The sequence below is a fragment of the Somniosus microcephalus genome, unplaced genomic scaffold (genome assembly GCF_052327205.1).
Source record: "Somniosus microcephalus isolate GS21.2 unplaced genomic scaffold, FLI_Smic_1.0 unresolved_chr2, whole genome shotgun sequence".
NCBI lineage: Eukaryota > Metazoa > Chordata > Chondrichthyes > Squaliformes > Somniosidae > Somniosus > Somniosus microcephalus.
This window is the reverse complement of record NW_028225180.1, coordinates 52,108,892-52,132,156: the sequence shown is the minus strand read 5'-3', so window position 1 is coordinate 52,132,156 and position 23,265 is coordinate 52,108,892. Positions and strand designations below refer to the sequence as shown.

The following is a 23,265-nucleotide window of genomic DNA, read 5'->3' as shown; positions in this document are numbered from 1 at the left end:
TCAAGGATGATTCTCTAATCGAAGCTTACAAATTAGCCAATTCAGGGCCATTGAACAATATTTACAGTGCAATTGATCTCCGCCAGTAATGCTAAACGGGCATCAGAAATCCGTTGTACGCTCCTCCCGAATTTCCTCTTCAATTTAATTGAATGCAAAAGAAAATCGGGTGGAGCGTATAGCAGCTTAATTTCATTCCCATTATCGCAATATTTGGCGACCTCCCACAGGGCATCAAGAATATGTCTTCAGCTGAAAGCATATTTCAGTGTGGGAGAGGGAATTAATGGACCAGGGCGCGGAAATGTTAGTCAGCCTCTGGTTGCAAGTCTGAAATGTGCCTTTAGAAAACGATCTGACCGCAATGTTGGAAGTCTAGGAGAACATTTAATTGACGCTTCTCTGCACTCCAGGCTGAGGAGGGAGCAGCCGCAAAACACAGGCTCTGCAGCACCGGCGCGGGCAGGCTGGTGTAATTACAGGATAACGTCTGCTCGTTAGAAACGTGATCAGATGAAAATATAATTTGAAAAGTTATAGCAGGTTGTACACAAAGGAAGTACGAACAGGCCAAAGGTTGTTTAAATCTCCACAGTACCAATTAATAGAATCATAGAATGATACTGCAGAGACGGCTGCCATTCGGTCCATCGTGCCTGTGCTTGCACCTTGAAAGAAATATCCAAATAGACACACTCCGCTGCCCTTTCCAGTAGCCTCGCAATGTTTCTTCCATTCAAATATGTATTAAGTTCCCTTTTGAAAGTTAGTATTGAATTTGCTTCCACCATCCTTTCATGCAATGTATTCCAGATCATAAGAAGTCGCTGTGTTAAAAACGAATTCTCCACATCTCTCCGCTGGGTCTTTTGCCAATTATCTTGAATCTGTGTCCTCTGGCTACCGACCCTCTGTCACTGGGATCAGATTTTCCTTATTTACTCCATTAAAAAATGCATGATTCACACGATCAAACAAATAAATATTTTTGTTAGCTATTTGGCGATTTTAAGTAAGTTTATGTTGCCTCTCTAAATATTGATATTAACTGCAAGCTTATTTCCTGTATACTTGACTTCAAATGATGTCCCCTCATCCCATTGCAACGCTGAATTGACGCTGTATTGTGGTAACACTTCGTAAGATGGAAACCCAGAGCGGTCTTAGAACGCCTCTTAAAGTGATTTCTCACTGCTTCTCTCTCAAGTTGATCCGCCAACCATTGTTTGAATTACACCTGTGCGTGCCTGGGGAAATGGAAAGTGACACAAAGCTGTTTTTTTAAATTAAATTATTTAATTGTGCATTACACGGTGAGAGGGAGTGCTGATTTGAAAGTTATTCATTTATTAATGGTGTTCTGCCAACGCTGTATAAAACGGTGCTTAGGCTTCAGATGGAGTGCTGAGACCAATACTGCGCACCACACTTTCAGAAGGATGTGAAAGCCTTTGAAAAGGTGCAGATGAGATTTTATATAAAGGTACCAGGGATGAAAAACTTCAGTTACATGGATAGACTGGAGAAACTGGGGTTGTTCACCTTAGAGCAAAGAATGTTAAGGGGAAGAGACAAGTAGAACTTTGTTGAAAGCTGATTGAGATGATTCGAAATAGCACATTGTTCGAATGCTTTCAAATCATTTAAATAGTCAAGGTGTCCGAGCATTCTTTCCATTCGCACATTTAGTGTTAGAGCAGATGTGGGTGAAAGGGGAACTTGTATCTTGTCTCTTTGTATGAACCATAAACAGTTGGCAAATGCAAGGTCAAAAATTGATTAAAAAAACCCTGGTCGAGAAAAAAGGCTGAAAAGAGATCAATTGTAAAGACACCATATGCAACAATAGAAGATAAATAAAATGACCTATTAATGCATAAAAAGCAAAGATTGTAGAACAGAGGCAAAGTCTGAATAGCGAAAAGCGGGGAAAAACACCTAAAAACGTGGCCTGAGCAAGACGTGCAACTATATATTACATAGGCACAGGCCAAGCTTGTACTCTAGCAGCAGCAGCAGCGGTGGCAGTGCGAACCTGCGGGGAACGAGACGGCGGCGGTGATAAAAGGCGGCAGAGACCAGGTTGGTTTACCAATCTCAGAGCTTCGAGAGTGGGAGAGAGAAGTAAAAATTAATCGAAGTGTGACATCACCAGAAAGCAGGTAAGTGATTGGTTGGTGAGTATTTCTCTCTTTTTTAGAATTTAACTATGCGGTTTATAGTCTCTAGGGTCTCTGTGGTGTAGCGGGGCTGGTTGGTAATCCAGGGCCCTTAGTTATATCATTTAACTGTAGTGAAATTGGTGGGATTGATTTGTTTAAATTAATTTGAATTAATTAAAGGGTAAGTCATGACAGGAGAGCCCGGCCCCATGGTATGCTCCTCCTGCGCTATGTGGGAACTCAGGGACATTTCCTCTGTCCCTGACAACCATGTCTGCAGAAGGTATGTCCAGTTGCAGTTACTGACAGACTGCATTGCGGCGCTGGAGCTGTGAGTGGATACATACTGGACCATTCGTGATGCTGAGGACATCGTGAATAGCAGGTTTAATCAGTTGGTCACACCGCAGGTAAGGGTTGCACAGGCAGAAAGGGAACGGATGACCAACAGGCAGAGTAGTAGGCGCAGGCAGGTAGTGCAGGGGTCCCCTGTGGCCATCCCCCTCTCAAGCAGATATAACGCTTTGGATACAGATAGGGGGTATGGCTTACCAGGGGAAGGCAGCAGCAGCCAACGTCCTGATACCAGGGGTGGTTCTGCTGCACAGGACGGGAGGAAAAAGAGGGGGAGAGCTATAGTAATAGGGGGTTATATTGTAAGGGGAATAGATAGGCGTTTCTGCAGCCGCAAACGAGACTCAAGGATGGTGTGTTGCCTCCCTGGTGCAAGGGCCAAGGATGTGGCAGAGCGGCTGCAGAACATTTTGGAAGGGGAGGGTGAACAGCCAGTTGCCTTGGTGCATATAGGTAAAACCCGGGATGAGGTCCTAAAAGCTGAATATAGGGAGTTAGGAGGTAAATTAAAAAATAGGACATCAAAGGTAGTCATCTCAGGATTGCTACCAGTGCCACGTGCTAGTCAGAGTAGAAATAGAAGGATATTTCAGATGAATACGTGGCTAGAGGAATGGTGCAAGGGAGAGGGATTCAAATTCCTGGGACATTGGAATCGGTTCTGGGGGAGGTGGGACCAGTACAAAATGGACGGTTGGCACCTGGGCAGGGCCGAGACTGATGTCCTAGGGGGAGTGTTTGCTAATGATCTGGGGGAGGGTTAAAAAGTACAATGGCAGGGGGTTGGGAAGCTGTGTGGGGAGACAGAGGAAAGGGAAACAAGGATAAAAGCAAAAGACAAGAAGGAGTAAAACAAAAGTGGCAGACAGAGAAATCAAGGGTTTAAATCAGACATGGCCACAGTAAATAATAATTATAAAAGTTCAAAGAGCATTAAAAAACAAGCCTGAAGGCTTTGAGTCTTAATGCGAGGAGCATTTGTAATAAGGTGCATGAATTAGCTGCGCAAATAGAGGTAAACGAATATGATATGATTGGGATTACAGAAACATGGCGCCAGGGTGGCCAAGGCTGGGAACTCAACATCCAGGGGTATTCAATATTCATGAAAGAAATGCAAAAAGGAAAAGGAGGTGGGGTAGCACTGCTGGTTAAAGAGAGGATTAACACAATTGAAAGGAAGGATATTAGCTCTGATGATGTGGAATCTGTATGGGTAGAACTGAGAAATACCAAGGGGCAGAAAACGTTAATGTGGAGGTCGGGGATGGCATTAAACAGGAAATTAGACAAGCATGCAATAAGGGCACAGCAGTTATCATGGGTGACTTTAATCTACATATAGATTGGGCTAACCAAATTTGTAACAATACTGTGGAGGATGAATTCCTGGAATGTATACGGGATGGTTTACTGGACCAATATGTCGAGGAACCAACTAGAGATCCGGCCATTTTAGATTGGGTATTACGTAATGAGAAAGGATTAATTAGCAATCTTGTTGAGCGAGGCCCCTTAGGTCTGAGCGATCATAATATGATAGAATTCTTCATTAAGATGGAGAGTGAAATAGTTGATTCAGAGACTAGGGTCCTGAATTTAAACAAAGGAGAGTACGATGATATGAGGAGTGAGTTGGGTAGGATTGATTGGGGAATATCACTCAAAGGGTTGACGGTGGATGGGCAATAGCAAGCATTCAAAGATCGCATGGATGAACTACAGAATCTGTTCATCCCAGTTTGGCATAAAAATAAAACAAAAAGGGAGACTCCACCGTGGCTAACAAGGGAAATTAGGGATAGCAGAAGATCCAAGGAGAGGACATATAAATTGGCCAGAAAAAGCAGTAAACCTGAGGATTGGGAGCAGTTTACAATTCAACAAAAGAGGACAAATGAATTAATTAAGAAGGGGGAAATACAGTATGAGAGTAACCTTGCAGGGAACATAATAGCTGACTGTAAAAGCTTTTATACATATGTGAAGAGAAAAAGATTGGTGAAGTCAAGCATAGGTCCCTTGCATTCAGAATATGGGGAATTTATTATGGGGAACAAAGAAATGGCAGGCCAATTAAATACATACTTAAGTTCTGTCTTCACAAATAAGGGTACAAATAACCTCCCATAGATGTCAGGGAACATAGAGTCTAATGAAAGGGAGGAACTGAGAGGAATCAGTATTTGTTGGGAAATGGTGTTAGGGAAATTGATGGGATTGAAGGCCAATCAATCCCCAGGGCCTGACAATCTACATCATAGTGTACTTAAGGAAGTGGCCCTAGAAATAATAGATGCATTGCTGGTCATCTTCCAAAATTCGATAGACTCTGGAACAATCCCATGGATTGGTGGGTAACTAATGTTACCCCACTGATCAAAAAGGGTGGTAGAGAGAAAACGGGGAATTACAGACCGGTACACCTGACATTGATAGTGGGGAAAATGCTAGAGTCCATTATAAAGGATGTAATAGCAGTGCACTTGGAAAATGTGACCGAATCGGACAAAGTCAACATGGTTTACAAAAGGTAAATCGTGCTTGACTAATCTACTGGAATTTTTTGAGGATGTAACTCATAAAATAGATAAGGGACAACCAGTGGATGTGGTGTATTTGGACGTTCAAAAGGCTTTTGATAAGCTCCAACATAAGAAATTAGCGTGTAAAATTAAGGCACGTGGGACTGGGGGCAAGGTATTGACTTGGATGGCAGACAGAAAGCAAAGAGTAGGAATAAACGGCTCTTTTTCTGAGTGGCAGGCAGTGACTAGTGGGGTACCGCAGGGATCGGTCCTTGGACCCCAGCTATTCACAATGGCCCAGAAATTCGGGTCGGGGGCTTCCCGCGGGTGTAAGCCCCCGACCTGCACTTACGTTGTGCGCCGGCAGTTGAGCTGTATGGCCCTGTGGAATTCCACTCCGGGGCCTGGCCCGGCTGCCGGCACGCTGTGCTTGCGTGTCCCAGGGGCGTAATTAGTGCGATGCATCCACTGGGATCACGTGAGCCATGGGCAGCCAATCGGAGGAGGGAAAAGCCCATTCATATGATTGACAGGAAGATCTGTCAAAACTTATAAATACTACAGGCCCCAAAATAGCAGTAAACCTTCAAATATATATATTTTTTTATCATGCTTTTTAAATAAAGTATAAATTACATTAAATAACTATTGTAAACAATAACTTAAATTTTTGAAAAAAATAATTTTATATCCTAACGGGGCTAAAAATAAACTTATCTTGCTTTCAAGTATTTTAAATTAATCAACCTGTGGAAAAAATGTTTCAATTTTAATTAATTGACCACTTACCTTGCAAAAAGCAGGCCTTACGCCTGCTTTTTAAATGTTTAAATCCTGCAGGCTTACGATCCCGGGAAAACCTGTAAAAAAAACCTAAGTTCAAAGTGCAGGCGCAGCCTCCCCTGCGCGCGCGTTCGACCTCTGAACCTCTTCGTTCAGAGGATCGGAAGTGCCGGTTTCCCATGCATGCGCAGTGCATGCAGAAAACTGGCACCTCCATTCGGCCTACGGGTGAATACCTCATGCGTACTCGCCCGTGGAAACCCAAATTTCTGGGCCAATATATATTAATGATCTGGACGAGGGAACTAGATGTAATATCTGCAAGTTTGCAGGTGGCACAAAGCTGGGTGGGCGTGTGAGCTGTGAGGAGGATGCTGAGAAACTCCAGTATGATTTGGACAGGTTGGGTGATTGGGCAGAAGCATGGCAGATACAATATAACGTGGATAAATGCGAGGCTATTCACTTTGGTGGCAAAAACAGGAAGGCAGATTATTACCTGAATGGCAATAGATTGGGAGAAGGGGAAGTGCAACGAGACCTGGATGCCCTTGTGCACCAGTCACTGAAAGTAAGAATGCAGGTGCAGCAGGCGGTTAAGAAGGCAAATGGTATTTTGGCCTTCGGAGCGAGAGGGTTTGAGTACAGGAACAAGGATGTCTTGCTGCAGTTGTGCAGGGCCTTGGTGAAACCACATCTTGAGTATTGTGTGCAGTTTGGTCGCCTTATCTGAGGAAGGATCTTCTTGCCATTGAAGGAGTGCAGCGAAGATTGTCCAGGCTGATACCTGGGATGGCAGGAATTACGCATGCGGAGAGACTGTGTCGATTGGGCTTATACTCGCTGGAGTTTAGAAGAATGAGAGGGGATCTCATCAAAACTTATAAAATTCTAACAGGACTAGACAGACTAGATGCAGGAAGGATGTACCCGATGTTCGGGGACTCCAGAACCAGGGGTCACATTCTAAGGATAAGGGGTAAGCCCTTTAGGACAGAGTTGAGGGGGAATTTCTTCACCCAGAGAGTGGTGAACCTGTGGAATTCTCCACCAAAGAAGGCAGTAGAGGCCAATACATTAAATATATTCAAGAAGGAGTTGGATATATTTCTTAAGGTTAAAGGATTGAAGGGATATGGAGAGAAGGCCGGAACAGGGTGCTGAATTTGGATGATCAGCCATGATCTCATTGAATGGCGGAGCAGGCTCGAGGGGCCGAATGGCCTACTCCTGCTCCTATCATCTATGTTTCTATGTAACCTTTTGCCTCCAAGGCAGAGGGTTATCACGTTGCTCAGGAGCAACACAGCCACGCGAATGGCCTAGAGGGATGGAGCAGGCCACTCCACGCCCTGGAAACACGGGCTGGATGGTTCCTTTGGGGGTGGGAACGCTCTCAGGGTCTGTTAAAAGTCCGCAGATATTCAGGCAGCCTAACGCCAAAAGTGATCACTCGCCACCGATGAACCAGGTTGTATAATTTGCATTGCATCTTTGCATTTAATATAACACTGTAAATCAGTTATTTAAAATGTAATACTGATGTACTCAAGCCTGTTATTATAATTATGCGCTCGTGGGCGAATCATGAGCTGTGTTGTTGTCGCCGGACTAACAACCCTTTTTTACGACGATAACCTCGGATGAAATTCTCCAATACACATATGGTTGTGGACCATATTAATCATTCACTCCCTCCACCACCGTCATACTGTGGCTGCAGTGTCTACCATCTACAAGATGCACTTCAGCATCTTGCCAAGGCTTCATCAACGGCACTGCCCAAACCTGTGAACTACACAATCCAGAGGGACAACGGCAGCAGGTGCATGTGAGCACCATAAATTCCACTCCAAGTCATACACCATCCCGACATGGAAAGATATCCGCCTTTCCTTCATCGTCATTGGATCTAAACCCTTGAGATGTTTGGCTAACAGCACTGTGGGAGCACGTTCACCGCACTGAGTGTAACTGTTCAACAAGAAAGCAAACCACGATTTTCTCAAGAGGAAATGATCTGGGAAATAAATGCTGACCGTGTTACTGAGACATATATTCGCAGAATTTATTTTACAAAGTATAACTCATAAATATACTCAGGAACATATTTCCCAGTTGGTCGTCCCAGCGAAATTCTACATGTGATCACACTGAATTTGTTTACAATTTCTCTACGAGCAGTGACATGAACTAACCTCCATCAGCTAATTGATGATGTCCCTACACTTGCGGCTCGAACAGCTTTTACTCAAGGCGGCTTGAAAGTAAAGCATTGCATGTTGAAATTGTGATCTATTTGAGAAGGAATAAATGAATAAAATGAATGCTTTCAACTTACACCCAGAGTTCTGTTTTCCCATCTGAATTGCTGGACTGTTTACTCTTCTGGTTGGTGAATGATTCTGGGAGCCTCCCCGTCTCACCAGGGCTTCCCTTGTACCGGATTGTGGGTTAATATTGGGACTGAGGACGCTCTCTTCTATGCCCAGTGAAGACGCCATGTTTCAAATAAGGACTGGACAGTCGACCCTTATTGAATTAAAAGGTATTTCCACAGACAATAGATTGCCAACATTTCACTTAAACAGAGGCACCCCACGTCTCTTTATTGTTCCATTCCTTTCTGGATTAAGTTAATCACAAAAGCGGCATACAGGCTACACATAATATCTCTTGTTGTCTCCTGCTTTTCATTGGCCTCATTATAATTATCTATTATTTTGTTAATTTTGCTTTGTACTTTGCCCAATTCTCTCACTAACTCCTGAGTAGATAAAACGGTGCCTTGATGTTGAATTAAATCATCTCTCTACTCTTGTTTCATTTTGGATAAAATGTCTTTCAATTGCTTTCTCATCAACTCATCATGTTCCCACATTCCCTCTAAGTCGGCTCGGTTCATACCAGACAAAGCTGCTGTTGTTCCTTCCTTTCTTAAATAGGGGTGTTACATTTGCGGTTTTCCAGTCCGCTGGGACTTCTCCAGAATCCAGGGAATTTTGGTAGATTACAAACAATGCATCCACTATCTCTGCAGCCACCTATTTTAAGACCCTTGGATGCAGGCCATCGGGTCCAGGGGACCTGTCCAACTTTAGTCCCATTATTTCTAAATACTTTATATACATTGCAAGTACTGTCCATCACAGAGCATCCCACATCTGACGTGTGTTAGCGAAATCAACGTTTGCAGATTCTCGGCCAGTTCAGTGTTTGTTTCAATTCACTGTTATCAGCGTTAATGATTAACAGTCCTTCATACCGGATCCACAGTTCTCCTACTTTGCTGCTGATAGTTCCTTGAGTTTTGGTCCACTTACATGTGATCTTATTTACAGCAAATTTTTAATTGTATTAGTAACCCATCTCCTTGTGATACTTGCATGCCCCTTATGCTTTCATTTCTGGTTCAATCTGGAACCTACCGGGTATGTTACACAATTCCAGTTCCACTCTGGTTGCTGTTTCGCTGGTAGAAATAAGCGGTAGTACAATGTCTATCCGCATCCTTTTCCTGTTGAAATACATTCAAATGAAATATTTATTCTGTTGTGTATTTTGAATGTGTATTAGAATTGTCCCACATGGGATACCATAGTGGTAATTTGCAATGCACTATGGGAAATGTAGTGCATTGAGTGAAGAAGCACATTGTAAATAAAAAGACCGTTAACTAAACTCTCCATCCCGGAGCCCTTCTTAATTGTTATATAGTTAAGGGTATAAACCCCTTGAGACACAACAAAACTGGTGACGAGGACGATGGACTTGCGCATCACTTTGCACTGGAATCGGCGATGTTTAAAGTAAGAAGTTCCTGTCTTTTCTTAATGGCGCACCCGCAATTTAGTGCTGATGCAATCGCCTCGTAAAAGTGACGGTTCGTGCATTACACAAATAAGAAGGGGAGAGTAAGAATACAGTGAAACGAAGTGGAGAAAAAGGACTGTAAAAATAAAAAAGAAAGTGGAGGAAAAGGAATGTAAAAAAAAAAATTGCTATGCTAACTGGAGCGTTTGGACCATTTGATGAAACAGCGGAGCAATGGAGTGCTTATACAGAGCGTTTCGGATTTTTCGTGACTGCAAATGGCATTAAAGATGACGTGAAAGTGGCGATGTTCCTCAGTGTGATCATTGGCTCTCAGTCAGGCAATGCCTCGACTTAAAAATTCTCATTCTTATTTTCAAATCCCTCCATGTCCTAGCCCGCTCGTTATCTCTGTAACCTCCTCCAGCCACACAATCCTCCGAGATAACTGCGCTCCTCCAATTCATGCCCCTTTCACATACCGGATTTACTTCGCTCCATCATTGGCGGCCATGCCTTCAGCTGCCAAGACGCTGAGCTCAGGAATTACCACCCTAAACCTTTCCCTCCATTAACAGAAGGTTCACTGTAAATGTCTCAGGGTTTGGGCAGGTTATCTGGGGTATTGTGTGCACTGAGAGAGGGACAGACTGTGAATAGACAGGAGGTAAATTGCTATTGTTTTATGACTTGCGCAGGTTATCCGGTGTATTGTGCACACTGAGAAAGATGATTTAAGGTATTCAGAGTTTAGGCTGTGAGAAGGGTTACTGGGTTTGATGAGTTTTGTTTGGTCACAAGACTTCGGTATTAAAATGATTTAATCAAATTCACAAAATTAATGCAGGACACAAGCTCACAATTAGCAATATAATTAATAATGAAGTGAATTGAAAGTGAGAAGTAAAAAGGTAAGTCAGGGTATTTTTTGTTACCCATAGGGTAACAGATCGGGTGGACCAGTTACCAGGGTAGGACAGTGATGGGGCCGCGTTAGACGGGGTAGGGAGAATTGAATGTGTTTGTGTAGATACACGGAGAGGAGGGGTAAGTGGGTCATCTCTATAAACAGGGACAGGCTTATTTTGGGCAAAATACCCATTTTCTGTACCTAATCATTCTCCTGTTATAATGGGCCGGATTTTCCGACCCCAACAGGCGCGTACGAGGTGTACACGCACCCGTAGGGGCCTCGCAAGTGCCGGTTTCAGGCAATAGAAGTGAATGCGCTGAAAACAGGAGAAGTGCCTCTGCGGGTGAAGAGTCGCACTTTTTGCACAACGTCCGCCCGCTAAAAAGCCCATTGAATTCTTACGCCTAGTAAAAGCAGTTCCGAAAAATAGAAAAATTTAATTTGATAACTCATTTATAAATTAAAAATACCCTTCAAAAACATGTAATTTCTTTTCCAAAAAATGTAATTTAAGAAATTAATTAAATGGCATTTTAATTAATTTAAATGGATTGAAAAAAAAATATTTAATGGTTTAGTGTGTTTTTAAATGTGATCCCCATTCATACTTATGACAGTTCTGTGCGTACAGACCTGTCAAAAGTATGAAGCAGGGTTCCCTTCTTTGATTGGTTCACCTAGCTCACGTGATTGCAGGGGCGCTCGCGAACCGCATGTGCCCGTGGGATTGCGCGAACCCGGAGAGGCCCAGGATCAGAAGCCTCGGGATCTACGGAACCAGCAGGTAGGTTCGTAGATTTTTTTCCGATCGGAGGCATCTGCATACAGGAAGCCTCCGATCGGAAATTCAGGGCCATTGTGTTTCAGAAATTGCGAACATTTCATTCAGCTGTTTTACACATAGGTTCACTGAATGTGTTTCATAACAATCCACTGTCATATCACCGATTAGAAACAGAAATAGAACTATAGCCCATTTCACTCAGTGTAATGTTAGAGCAGAAAACATTTACAGTGCATTTGAAATGTTCTACCATCAATTATACTCCGTTGTTTAATGTTGTTCTTAGTTTCCTACACTGCAGGTTTGGGAACCAACATATGTTTCCGTTAGTCATTACATTGGGTCTAAAAAGACTCGTGAATTAAAGGACTATTCTTTGAGTAGAATAATGTTTGCTCTTTCACTGCAATTGGGAAGCTAGACAATAACCTCCCAGTCAGCCTGAACATTGGGCCGGATTTTACTGTAATAATAATGGGGAGACTATCAGCGCTCGCCGTTATTACTGGGTAAAATTGACAGCAGCTTCTTGTGTCCGCGATGTGCAGTTAAACGTGGAAATCCAGAAGTTGCTGTCAGAGGTACCCTGCTCTTCCACAAGAGGCGCTGTTGCAGTCCTCGCCGACAGAGTCGGCATTGAAATCACTGCAATGGCGTAAACTTGGGGTACTTACCCAGTAGTTCCACACTAAAGACGGCTGAAAGAGTTAAGGCTAGTGCATTCAGGATTAAGTGAGTTTTTACAAGGCCTAATAAGTGATAATTACCGCTGATCAATCTCTCTGGCACTGAAAAAATTATTATAAATGTGTGGAGTCTCATACCCTCAGAAGAAAATTAATGTTGCAGATTTTTAAAAAATTATATAGATGTATATTTACTTTTTCTGTTTGTCTCCTTTATCTCTCTTCCTTAATCCCATGTATATTTCTCAAACTTTATTTCATTTTCTCAACATGGTATAAATGAAAGTTAAATTTCCTGTTTTATAATTCCTGGTTTGGAATCTGCGCCTCTCAGTGAGGATCCTTCCATGTGACTATTTGAAGAGCCTCGCTGTTTCTTCTCCTGCTCACAGTCCACAGATCCCCTGTAGAGGGCGCTGCGCTAGAAAAGACGACTGATGGCAGCAAGTCTGCCGTGTAAAGACGGTCAAATCTTTGTGGGCAGCTGTCCACGTTTCTTTGACACTGTGTCGTGATCCTGCCGGGTGTGTACGGGATTTTGAAGTGTATCAGGATCCTGCCAGGTGTGAATGGGGCTTTACAGTGCATCAGGATCCTGCCAGGTGTGTATGGAGTTTCATAGAAACATAGAAGATAGGAGCAGGAGTAAGCCATTCGGCCCCTCGAGCCTGCTCCGCCATTCAATGAGATCATGGCTGATCATCCAAACTCAGTACCCTGTCCCTGCCTTCTCCCCATATCCCTCGATCCCTTTAGCCTTAAGAAATATATCCAACTCCTTCTTGAATATATTTAATGAATTGGCCTCAACTGCCTTCTGTGGTAGTGAATTCCACAGGTTCACCACTCTCTGGGTGAAGAAATTCCTCCTCATCTCTGTCCTAAATGGCTTACCCCTTATCTTTAGACTGTGACCCCTGGTTCTGGACTCCCCCGCCATCAGGAACATCCTTCCTGCATCTAGTCCTGTTAGAATTTTATAAGTTTCAATGAGATCCCCTCTCATTCTTCTAAACTCCAGCGAGTATAAGCCCAATCGACCCAATCTCTCCTCATACGTCATTCCTGCCATCCCAGGTATCAGTCTGGTGAATCTTCGCTGCACTCCCTCCATGGCAAAAACATCCTTCCTCAGATAAGGCGACCAAAACTGCACACAATACTCAAGGTGTGGTCTCACCAAGGCCTTGTACAACTGCAGCAAGAGATCCTTGTTCCTGTACTCAAACCCACTCGCTACGAAGGCCAACATACCATTTGCCTTCTTAACCGCCTGCTGCACCTGCATGCTTACCTTCAGCGACTGGTGCACAAGGACACCCAGGTCTCGTTGCACTTCCCCTTCTCCCAATCTATTGCCGTTCAGATAATAATCTGCCTTCCTGTTTTTGCCACCAAAGTAGATAACCTCGCATTTATTCACATTATACTGCGTCTGCCATATATCTGCCCAATCACCCAACCTGTCCAAGTCATACTGGAGTTTCTCAGCATCCTCCCCACAGCACACACGCCCACCCAGCTTTGTGTCGTCTGCAAACTTGGAGATATTACATCTAGTTCCCTCGTCTAGATCATTAATATTTATTGTGAATAGCTGGGGTCCTAGCACCAATCCCTGCGGTACCCCACTAGTCACTGCCTGCCACTCGGAAAAAGAGCCGTTTATTCCAACTCTTTGCTTCCTGTCTTCCAGCCAGTTCTCTATCCAAGTCAGTACCTTGCCCCCAATCCCATGTGCTTTAACTTTCACAGTGAAACAGGATCCTGCCAGGTGTGTATGGGGTTTCAGTGTATCAGGATCCTGCCAGGTGTGTATGGGTTTTCACAGTGTATCAGGATCCTGCCAGGTGTGTATGGGGATTCTGCCAGGTGTAGGCGATGTGCAGTTGGATTAACTGGAGCATACAAGACCTGCAAATTTACCAATAATTCCAAAATCGGAGTTAATTGTAAATTGAACCCATGCAGAACTTTTGTGGATTCATCACGAATCTGAATGACGTTTAATGCTGTTTCCCCCATCTTTGTACCCCTGTCTGCCAAATACTGACAACCTCCAAACAAACGGCTACCATCAAACATTCTGATTCTAAAGTGAAATAAATGGTTCAAAATTTTAATTTCATCACTTACCGTTCAGGTGACTGGGTACTTCGAATAAACCTTGTGCGATGCTCATGTAATCAAATGGGTCATAATCTGTTTAAATCAATGAACTTCCATGAAATCAGATCTGTTAATATTATAGTAAAATCTGCAGTGTTTGAATCTGATATTGCATTCAGTGTGATTTTACCGTACCATGTTCTTGTATTTCTTTCAGTATTTTGTCCAGCTTTGGTAACCTGTGGCGCATTTTCACAAAGGATTCCCACATCACACTTCGGGCCCCAGGGCCTTTCTCCATCACCAGATTTAGGAGAAGTTTGGAACTGTCCGCCCGGTTTCCCTGCTCCGCGAGCTCAGTGACTTTCTGTAAAGAATAATAATGAATGTATTAAGGAGCTGATTGAAAGACAAACACAGAATGAGAAGGAAAGGATCTGCTCAGTGATGGGATCTCCCAGTTGTTTTGAGCACAGGAAGCAGTCACTGGGCCGGGTACTGACCCATTCTGAACAGGGGCTGAATATTCTGTAAACATCTTGATTCACTCATTAACGGCAAATAAATGAGATAGAAGGAAAACAGAAATCAGAAATATTGTTCTAGGAGAGTGAGGAATCACTGAGAATCAGCAATAGTTTTAATGGGGTTAGTATTCTCTGTCCATCAGTGTCCAACATGACATCAGATTCCTGATTGACAATGTGATACACTTGTTTCACATACTAACTTCCTGCTGTAACACTTTGTGATTTAGTAGAAATAAAACAGCAGCGAATCAGATCTCCAGTGGCAGGGAAGGGATGAATCGGAAGTGAGGGAAGCAGCTAGAAAACTGACTGAGAAGTTACACCGACTAATCCAAACAACCACTGTTGGTTTATTGGTCAGCAGAATCGACCAATAATAATAATAATAATAATGATGACGACGACAAATCCAATCACATGTTTCTTCAGTAATTGAAATGACACTCAATTTTTTTGCACAATCGCTGCCGGTATGAAAGCTCAGTAACCGGGAACATGTGTCCACCAATTGATAGTCAGGACTTCAATCACCAACTTACATTTATTTAGGGCTTTTAAAGTAGAAAATCATGCCAGGGTGTTTCAGAGAGGCGGCATCAGACAATGGGCCCAAGACAAAGCAGGATAAATTAGCAGAGGTGGCCAGAAGCTAGAGGAAAGGTAAGGTTTAAGGAATAGAGGGTGGTGGAGAGGCGGTGGTGTTGATGGAGTGAATTGCTGCGCGTGGGGCCCAAGACAACTGAACACTCAGCCACCAGTGGTGGTGTGAAGGACTGGGTGCACAAGAGGCCAGAGTCAGAGTAACGGAGAATTCCAGTGGCACGGGAGGTTGTAGGGCTGGAGTGGGTTACAGAGATAGGACGGGTCAAGGTCCTTAAGTTATTTAAAGAGCAGCATGGGAATTTTAAAATGAAGGCACTCGAGGAGCGGGAGCCATGAAAGGTGAGTGAGCACACGAGTGATATCTGACTGACACCTGGGCAGGTTGCAGGCAGCAGGATTCTGGAGTTGCTGAAGACTAGAGAGGGTGCAAGGAGGGAGGCCGGCCAGGGGAGCATTGGAGCAGTCGGGTTTGGTGGTGGGCCGAGGCAGGGGCGGGCAATGTTACGGGGATAGAAGTAGGGGATCTTTGTGATGGAGAGTATATGGGGCAGGGAGTTCAGCTCAAGGTTGGACGTGGAGATTGCGGACAACCTGGCTCAGTAGCAGGGAGTGGCCGGGGAGGCAGATGGACTCAAGCAACGACGAGATGGAATTTGTGGTGGGCTAGCAGACAATGGCATCGGTCTTCCCAATGTTTAACTGGAGGAAAATGGGGAGTGACGTTCCACACCAAGAGCGCAGGGGCAGGTAATTTACCCAGTTGTGTATAGTTTTGGGAACTCAACTATAGGAAGGGATTGCATTTATTTGAAAAACTGTTTAGCAGGTTCACTGGGATATGGAATTCCTGTTAGAGGCGATTTGAGAATTTAGGGCTCATACTACGCGAGTTGGGTGGATTAGGCGAGGAGTTGATGGCAGTCTTCAGTTTCTGAAAGCTTATGATGAAATAAATGTTTACAGATTGTTTCCACTGTCTGGTCAGAGGGCTAATTCCAAGTATTAAGGGCGAGGGTGGATACATTTATTTCTGTACATGGTGGTTAGAATGTATAATTTACTCCCACAAACTGTTGAGGAAGCCACTTGATAAATTGCTTAAAAAGATAATTCGATTGCCTTAGAGAAAAAACGAATGATAGAGTTCATGGAGTGAACAGGTGGTTGGGAATAGAATAGGTGGGATATTAATGGTAATGGGTAGTGAGCACGAGATTGGGATTAGACTAGGTGGGATATTAACGGTAATGGGTAGTGAGCAGGAGGTTGGGATTAGACTAGGTGGGAGATTAACGGTAATGGGTAATGAGCAGGAGGTTGGGATTAGACTAGGTGGGATATTAATGGTAATGGGCAGTGAGCAGGAGGTTGGGATTAGACTAGGTAGGATATTAACGGTAATGGGTAGTGAGTAGGAGGTTGGGTTTAGACTAGGTGGGATATTAACGGTAATGGGTAGTGAGCAGGAAGTTCGGATTAGAATAGGTGGGATATTAACGGTGATGGGTAGTGAGCAGGAGGTTGGGGTTAGACTAGGTGGGATATTAACGGTAATGGGTAGTGAGCAGGAAGTTCGGATTAGAATAGGTGGGATATTAACGGTAATGGGTAGTGAGCAGGAAGTTCGGATTAGAATAGGTGGGATATTAACGGTAATGGGTAGTGAGCAGGAGGTTGGGATGAGACTAGGTGGGATATTAACGGTGATGGGTAGTGAGCAGGAGGTTGGGATTAGACTAGGTTAGATATTAACGGTGATGGGTAGTGAGCAGGAGGCTGGGGTTAGACTAGGTGGGATATTAACGGTAATGGGCAGTGAGCAGGAGGTTGGGATTAGACTAGGTGGGATATTAACGGTGATGGGTAGTGAGCAGGAGGTTGGGATTAGACTAGCTGGGATATTAACGGTAATGGGTAGTGAGCAGGAGGTTGGGATTAGACTAGGTGGGAGATTAACGGTAATGGGCAGTGAGCAGGAGTTTGGGGTTAGACTAGGTGGGATATTAACAGTAATGGGCAGTGAGCAGGAGGTTGGGGTTAGACTAGATGGGATATTAATGGTAATGGGTAATGAACAGGAGGTTGGGATTAGACTAGGTGGGATATTAACAGTAATGGGTAGTGAACAGGAGGTTGGGATTAGACTAGGTGGGATATTAACAGTAATGGGTAATGAACAGGAGGTGGGGATTAGACTAGGTGGGATATTAACAGTAATGGGTAGTGAGCAGGAGGTTGGGATTAGACTAGGTGGGATATTAATGGTAATGGGCAGTGAGCAGGAGGTTGGGATTAGACTTGGTGGGATATTAACGGTAATGGGTAGTGAGCAGGAGGTTGGGATTAGACTAGGTGGGATATTAACAGTAATGGGCAGTGAGTAGGAGGTTGGGATTAGACTAGGTGGGATATTAACAGTAATGGGCAGTGAGTAGGAGGTTGGGATTAGACTAGGTGGGATATTAACGGTAATGGGCAGTGAGCAGGAGGTTGGGATTAGAATAGGTGGGATATTAACGGTAATGGGCAGTGAGTAGGAGGTTGGGGTTCGACTAGGTGGGATATTAACGGTAATGGGTAGTGAACATGAGGTTGGGATTAGACTAGGTGGGATATTAACAGTAATGGGCAGTGAGCAGGAGGTTGGGATTAGACTAGGTGGGATACTAACGGTAATGGGTAGTGAACAGGAGGTTGGGATTAGACTAGGTGGGATATTAACAGTAATGGGCAGTGTGCAGGAAATTGGGGTTAGACTTGGTGACTCAGGGAGGAGAAAACAATTGCACCGTATTGATTTGGGACAGTCTGTTTTTTCCTTCCCCACACTGCTTTTTTATCTCTTTGTGTCTCACAATATTTCACCATTTGAGCTCTTCTGTTTTTTAATGTCTTTTCTTTAACCCACGGGGGATTTCCGTGTGCCATCTGACATTTCCCCGATTTACTATTAAGTAGTTTCCTGGTCACTCAGCTCATTGCCTTCCCTCTAACTCCTGACTGTTGCCTCTGGTCTCTCCTTTTCCGAGTCTCGCTAAAACCGTTTCCCTTTGTTTTCAGTCCACACAGGAGTTATACCAGAACCATTCCCCTGTTCTTTGTACAGATACTGACAGACCCGCTGGGTAAATTCACCTCTTCTCATCATTGTTTCAGATTCACAATATTTGCAGTTTTATCCATTTCTTTGATATTTTGCCGGTTTCCATTCTGTAACATTCTACGATTCCAATATTTGATATTGCAACAATTCTCAGGGGCAGTGAGGAATGCAAATCAGATTCATGGATGTGCTAACGGGTCAATATTAAACAGACGTAGTGAGATAATCCCGCTACTTTATTAATCATTGGTCTGACCGCAATTAGAATACTGTGTACAGTTCTGGTTGCCTGAGTAATAAAAGGTTATCGCAGCTATTGAAGAGAGCGAGAATGATTGAGAGGGTGGAGGGGTTGGATTAGGAGGAGCTAGTGTGTAAATTGGGCATGTTCTCACTGGAAGAGAAGAGGTTGAGTGTTGATATGATCGCTCTTTCACTTTGCCCAGTATATTAGAAACAGAGGACACAGTCTGTGCTTGAAGGAGGGTAAATTCAAAACTACTCTGTGGAAACAATATTTCAGTGAGGGAGTGGTCAATCTGGGGAACAGGCTCCCTAGGGAGATGGTGGAAGTTAGTAATATTGATTCATTAAACGGCAAATTAGATAGATTTATTTCAGAAAATCACATACTGGGATGTAGTATAGTACAGGAGTAATTTGAGATATGATGTGTTAAGTGCAGCATGCTTGGGAGGAACAGGTGTCTTTGGATCTATGGTTCCCAAAACTCTCCACCACTGGGGTTTTCCTCGGGTCGGGGGCTTCCCGCGGGTGCAAGCCCCCGACCTGCACTTACCTTGCGCACCGGCAGTTGAGCTGTTGGGCCCCGTGGAATTCCACTCCGGGGCCTGGCCCAGCTTCCGGCGCACTGTGCTTGCGTATCCCAGGGGCGTAGTTAATGCGATGCGTCCCCTGGGATCACGTGGGCCATGGGCAGCCAATCGGAGGAGGGAAAAGCCCATTCATAAGATTGACAGGAAGAACTGTGAAAACTTATAAATACTACGGGCCCCAAAATAGCAGTAAACCTTCAAATAATTTTTTTTTTAAATCACACTTTTTAAATAAACTATAAATTACATTAAATAACTATTTTAAACAATAATTTAAATTTTTGAAAAAAATAATTTTATAAAAAAACGGGGCTAAAAATAAACTTACCTTGCTTTAAAGTATTTAAAAATAATAAACCTGTGGAAAAAATGTTTTAATTTTAATTAATTGACCACTTACCTTGTAAAAAGCAGGCCTTATGCCTGCTTTTTAAATGTGTAAATCCTGCAGGCTTAACCTCGCGTGAAAACCTGCAAAAAAAACCTAAGTTCAAAGCGCACGCGCAGCCTCCCCCGCGCGCGCGTTCGACCTCTGAACCCCTTCGTTCAGAGGATCGGAAGTGCCGGTTTACCGTGCATGCGCAGTGCATGCAGGAAACCGGCATTTCCATTCGGCCTATGGGTGAGTACCCCGTGTGTACTCACCCGTGGAGAGCCGAATTTCTGGGCCATGATGTAAGTGCAGCATGCTTGGGAGGAACAGGTGTCTTTGGATCTACGGTTCCCAAAACTCTCCACCACTGGGGTTTTCCTCACCTCAGGAGTCTGTTGTAGATTAATTAACAGAGATCGATCAGTCAACAACTCCCTCATCATTGTAGCATTCGATACCAGGATATTGGAGGGGAATTACACAGACCTCGTTCCTTTCTCATCAAGCAATTCCTTTGTTCCTATGTTAGGAGTTTCTGTCAGTTCGGTGATGTTTGAATAATCTAAACTCATTCTGTGTCCCTCCCACTTACGTGATACTCTTGTCCACTGAAATGGTCCTCGCCTGTTAACCAGAGACCGAGTCCCTCCACACCCTCTTCAACCGCCTGTTCCAGTCTGTCCCGGTAGAACTTTGTCAACTGGAACAGCTGGTAATCGTCGCACTTTATCAAGAACTTATTGATTGTCGAGTTGGGATCTGTGAACAGAAAGAACCACGTTAACAAACACCTTCTGAAATCCCACATACATCGCATGTGCTTAATTCCATCAATCTATACAGTCAATTCTGTGCAAATTTGTCAAACACGACTTATCGACAGCTTATCAGTTCCAGCCTCCCCGATCATCCCCGGTATCTGTAAATGTTCACTAATTCGACCTTCAAATACAGATTCCAGGAGTTTGCTCACAATACAGTCCTCCCCCTCTATTTCATCTCCACTGCTCGATAGCCTGCAAAACCCACTGAGAAATGTGCTATTTCCAATCCTATTCCTTAACTGAATACATATAGATTCTATCTTAACATAACTCCAGTGAACATCCTTGTGCTCCAACACAGACATGGAACCCTTTAGTAATACTGGCATCCACAAATATTGTTTCACTCTCCTAAAATATTATAAGCAGGATCGTTTTGCTCCGAGTTCCGTTCAAACCCAAGTCCTGTCTCAGTTAATAGATCACAGCACCCAGGAGGACAAGGGCAGAAGGTGCATGGGAATACCATCGCCTCCCCCATTTCCCCTCCAAGTCACACACCATTCCGACTTGGACATATATCGCCGTTCCGTCAACATCGCTGGGTCCACATCATGCAAACCCCTACCCAAGTGTTCCTGTTTCAACGATTTTACTAATTACGCTCTCTAGTCTCAGATCCGGCTATTTCCCATCCTCCAGTCATATCAGCTGATACCCTCCCACTGCTCCATTCACGCATTCTGGAAAATCATTGTTGTTGGTCCGTTCAGATCGCGACCGTCCCTTCCCTTCTCCCTGAACTCACTCTAGAGCCCCAAGAACGTGAACCCTTCCCTCCTGCTCCAACCCTGCAGCCACACATTGACCTGCCTCATATTCCCTCCTTATTCAGCCCATGCGAAACTATGCGGACATCAACAGCTTGAGGCCTCGATTTTTAGTCTAGAGCCTCAGTCTCAATATTCCCTCTATAAACGCATTTCTATCGTGTTACTGGTTCCGACTATGGCTATTTTCTGCTCTCCTTTCCTTCCGTTGCAGCATGTTCTTCCCTCTGGCAGACGACACAAAGCTGGGTGGGAGTGTGTGCTGCGAGAAGGATGCCGACAAACTCAAGTATGATTTGGACAGGTTGGGTGATTGGGCAAAAGCATGGCAGATGCAATATGATGTGGATAAATTCGAGGTTATCCACTTTGGTGGCAAAAACAGGAAGGCAGATTATTATCTGAATGGCAATAGATTGGGAGAAGGGGAAGTGCAACGAGACCTGGGTGTCCTTGTGCACCAGTCGCTGAAAGTAAGCATGCAGGTGCAGCAGGCGGTTAAGAAGGCAAATGGTATGTTGGCCCTCGTAGCGACAGGGTTTGAGTACAGGAACAAGGATGTCTTGCTGCAGTTGTACAGGGCCTTGGTGAGACCACATCTTGAGTATTGTGTGCAGTTTTGGTCACCTTATCTGAGGAAGGATGTTCTTGCCATGGAGGGAGTTCAGCGACGATTCACCAGGCTGATACCTGGGATGGCAGGAATGACATATGAGGAGAGATTGGGTCGATTGGGCTTGTGCTCGCTGGAGTTTAGAAGAATGAGAGGGGATCTCATCGAAACTTATAAAATACTAACAGGACTAGACAGACTAGATGCTGGAAGGATGTTCCCGATGGTCAGAGAGTCCAGAACCAGGAGTCACAGTCTAAGGATAAGGGGTAAGCCATTTAGGACAGAGATGAGGAGGAATTTCTTCACCCAGAGAGTGGTGAACCCGTGGAATTCTCTGCCAAAGAAGGCAGTAGAGGCCAATTCATTAAATATATTCAAGAAGGAGTTAGATATATTTAAGGCTAAAGGGATCAAGGGATATGGAGAGAAGGCAGGAACAGGGTACTGAATTTTGATGATCAGCCATGATCTCATTCAATGGCGGAGCAGGCTCGAGGGGCCGAATGGCCTACTCCTGCTCCTATCTTCTATGTTTCTATGTACCAGGGAGGCAACTTACCATTCGGGACCTGCTCAGGGCTGCAGAAGCTATTCCACTGCCGATAGAATCTCCCACCCTTATCGCTCTCCTATTCCTGTGCCGCAACTGCCTCTCAAACCCGCCCCACTCAGAGTGACCACACTGTTGCTCAGGAAGACGATCCTGGGTCACTGTCTCTATCCACCTTACAGACCCCAATTACCAGGCATCTATTGGACAGTTCCAGTACTCAGGGCTCCCTCCACCTGTGACTGCGGTGCCCCTCTAGATGGTCTCTCACTTCCCTCTTGTGACTCAGCTCCTGTCCTGTTCCCACTTCCTGCGTGAGCTGCAGTATATTACACGAGATCTGGACACTTTGTCGGGACAGAAATTATATTTTAATGAATTTTCTGAACTTACCTGTGTCCATTCTCATTCTTGAAGATGTTGGATCTTCTCCCCTGGTTGGACCTTCAGCCATGGTGGTGACAGTCATTCCCAGATTCTGAAGCTCTGTAATAAATATATTAACAGGGGGGTTAGATGGAAATATTAAAATGAGGAGAGTGTTGCCTTGTTAAACATGTTTTCAAGTCCCTCCTCCTCCATCAGTACAATAGCTGTTCGCTCCGGGATCGAAAATTTCCCGAGTGTTACAATCAACTCTCCACATCAGGTGTGACACACACAGCTGCCCAGTGAAATCCAGGGAATCCCGCTGATCTCCACAACCGAGTTCCAGAAAGGCTCCCGTCGGCCGAAAATCGGCAATGGGAGCACCCATTGGTGAGATTTACTCACACAGTGCAGGCCAAAACTAGCCTTATTCCTGAGGTACAGGATATTCTGCAGGGAAATATGGAGCAGGCAATCATTGATGAATTATATGATCCTTCACTCGGTTGTACACAGTGTGGCGATATTGTATTATTTTATTTACATATGTGTGTTGATT

At 44.3% G+C, this 23,265-nt stretch overlaps 1 protein-coding gene across 1 annotated transcript in view; it reads right to left on the bottom strand.

Annotated features, from left to right (window-relative positions):
- The window catches only part of LOC147092641 (uncharacterized), a 28,965-nt gene extending 6,152 nt beyond the window's left edge, over positions 1-22,813 (bottom strand). Inside the window, exons 1-6 of the mRNA XM_085975972.1 lie at positions 22,731-22,813; positions 20,170-20,336; positions 14,328-14,499; positions 14,160-14,225; positions 9,256-9,344; positions 8,026-8,122 (exon numbers count right to left, since the gene is read on the bottom strand). Of these exons, the coding sequence (XP_085832098.1) occupies positions 9,328-9,344; positions 14,160-14,225; positions 14,328-14,499; positions 20,170-20,336; positions 22,731-22,806 (498 nt within the window). The 5' untranslated portion in view covers positions 22,807-22,813 and the 3' untranslated portion in view covers positions 8,026-8,122; positions 9,256-9,327. The remainder of the gene's footprint in view (positions 1-8,025; positions 8,123-9,255; positions 9,345-14,159; positions 14,226-14,327; positions 14,500-20,169; positions 20,337-22,730) is intronic.
- Positions 22,814-23,265: the final 452 nt, after the last annotated feature.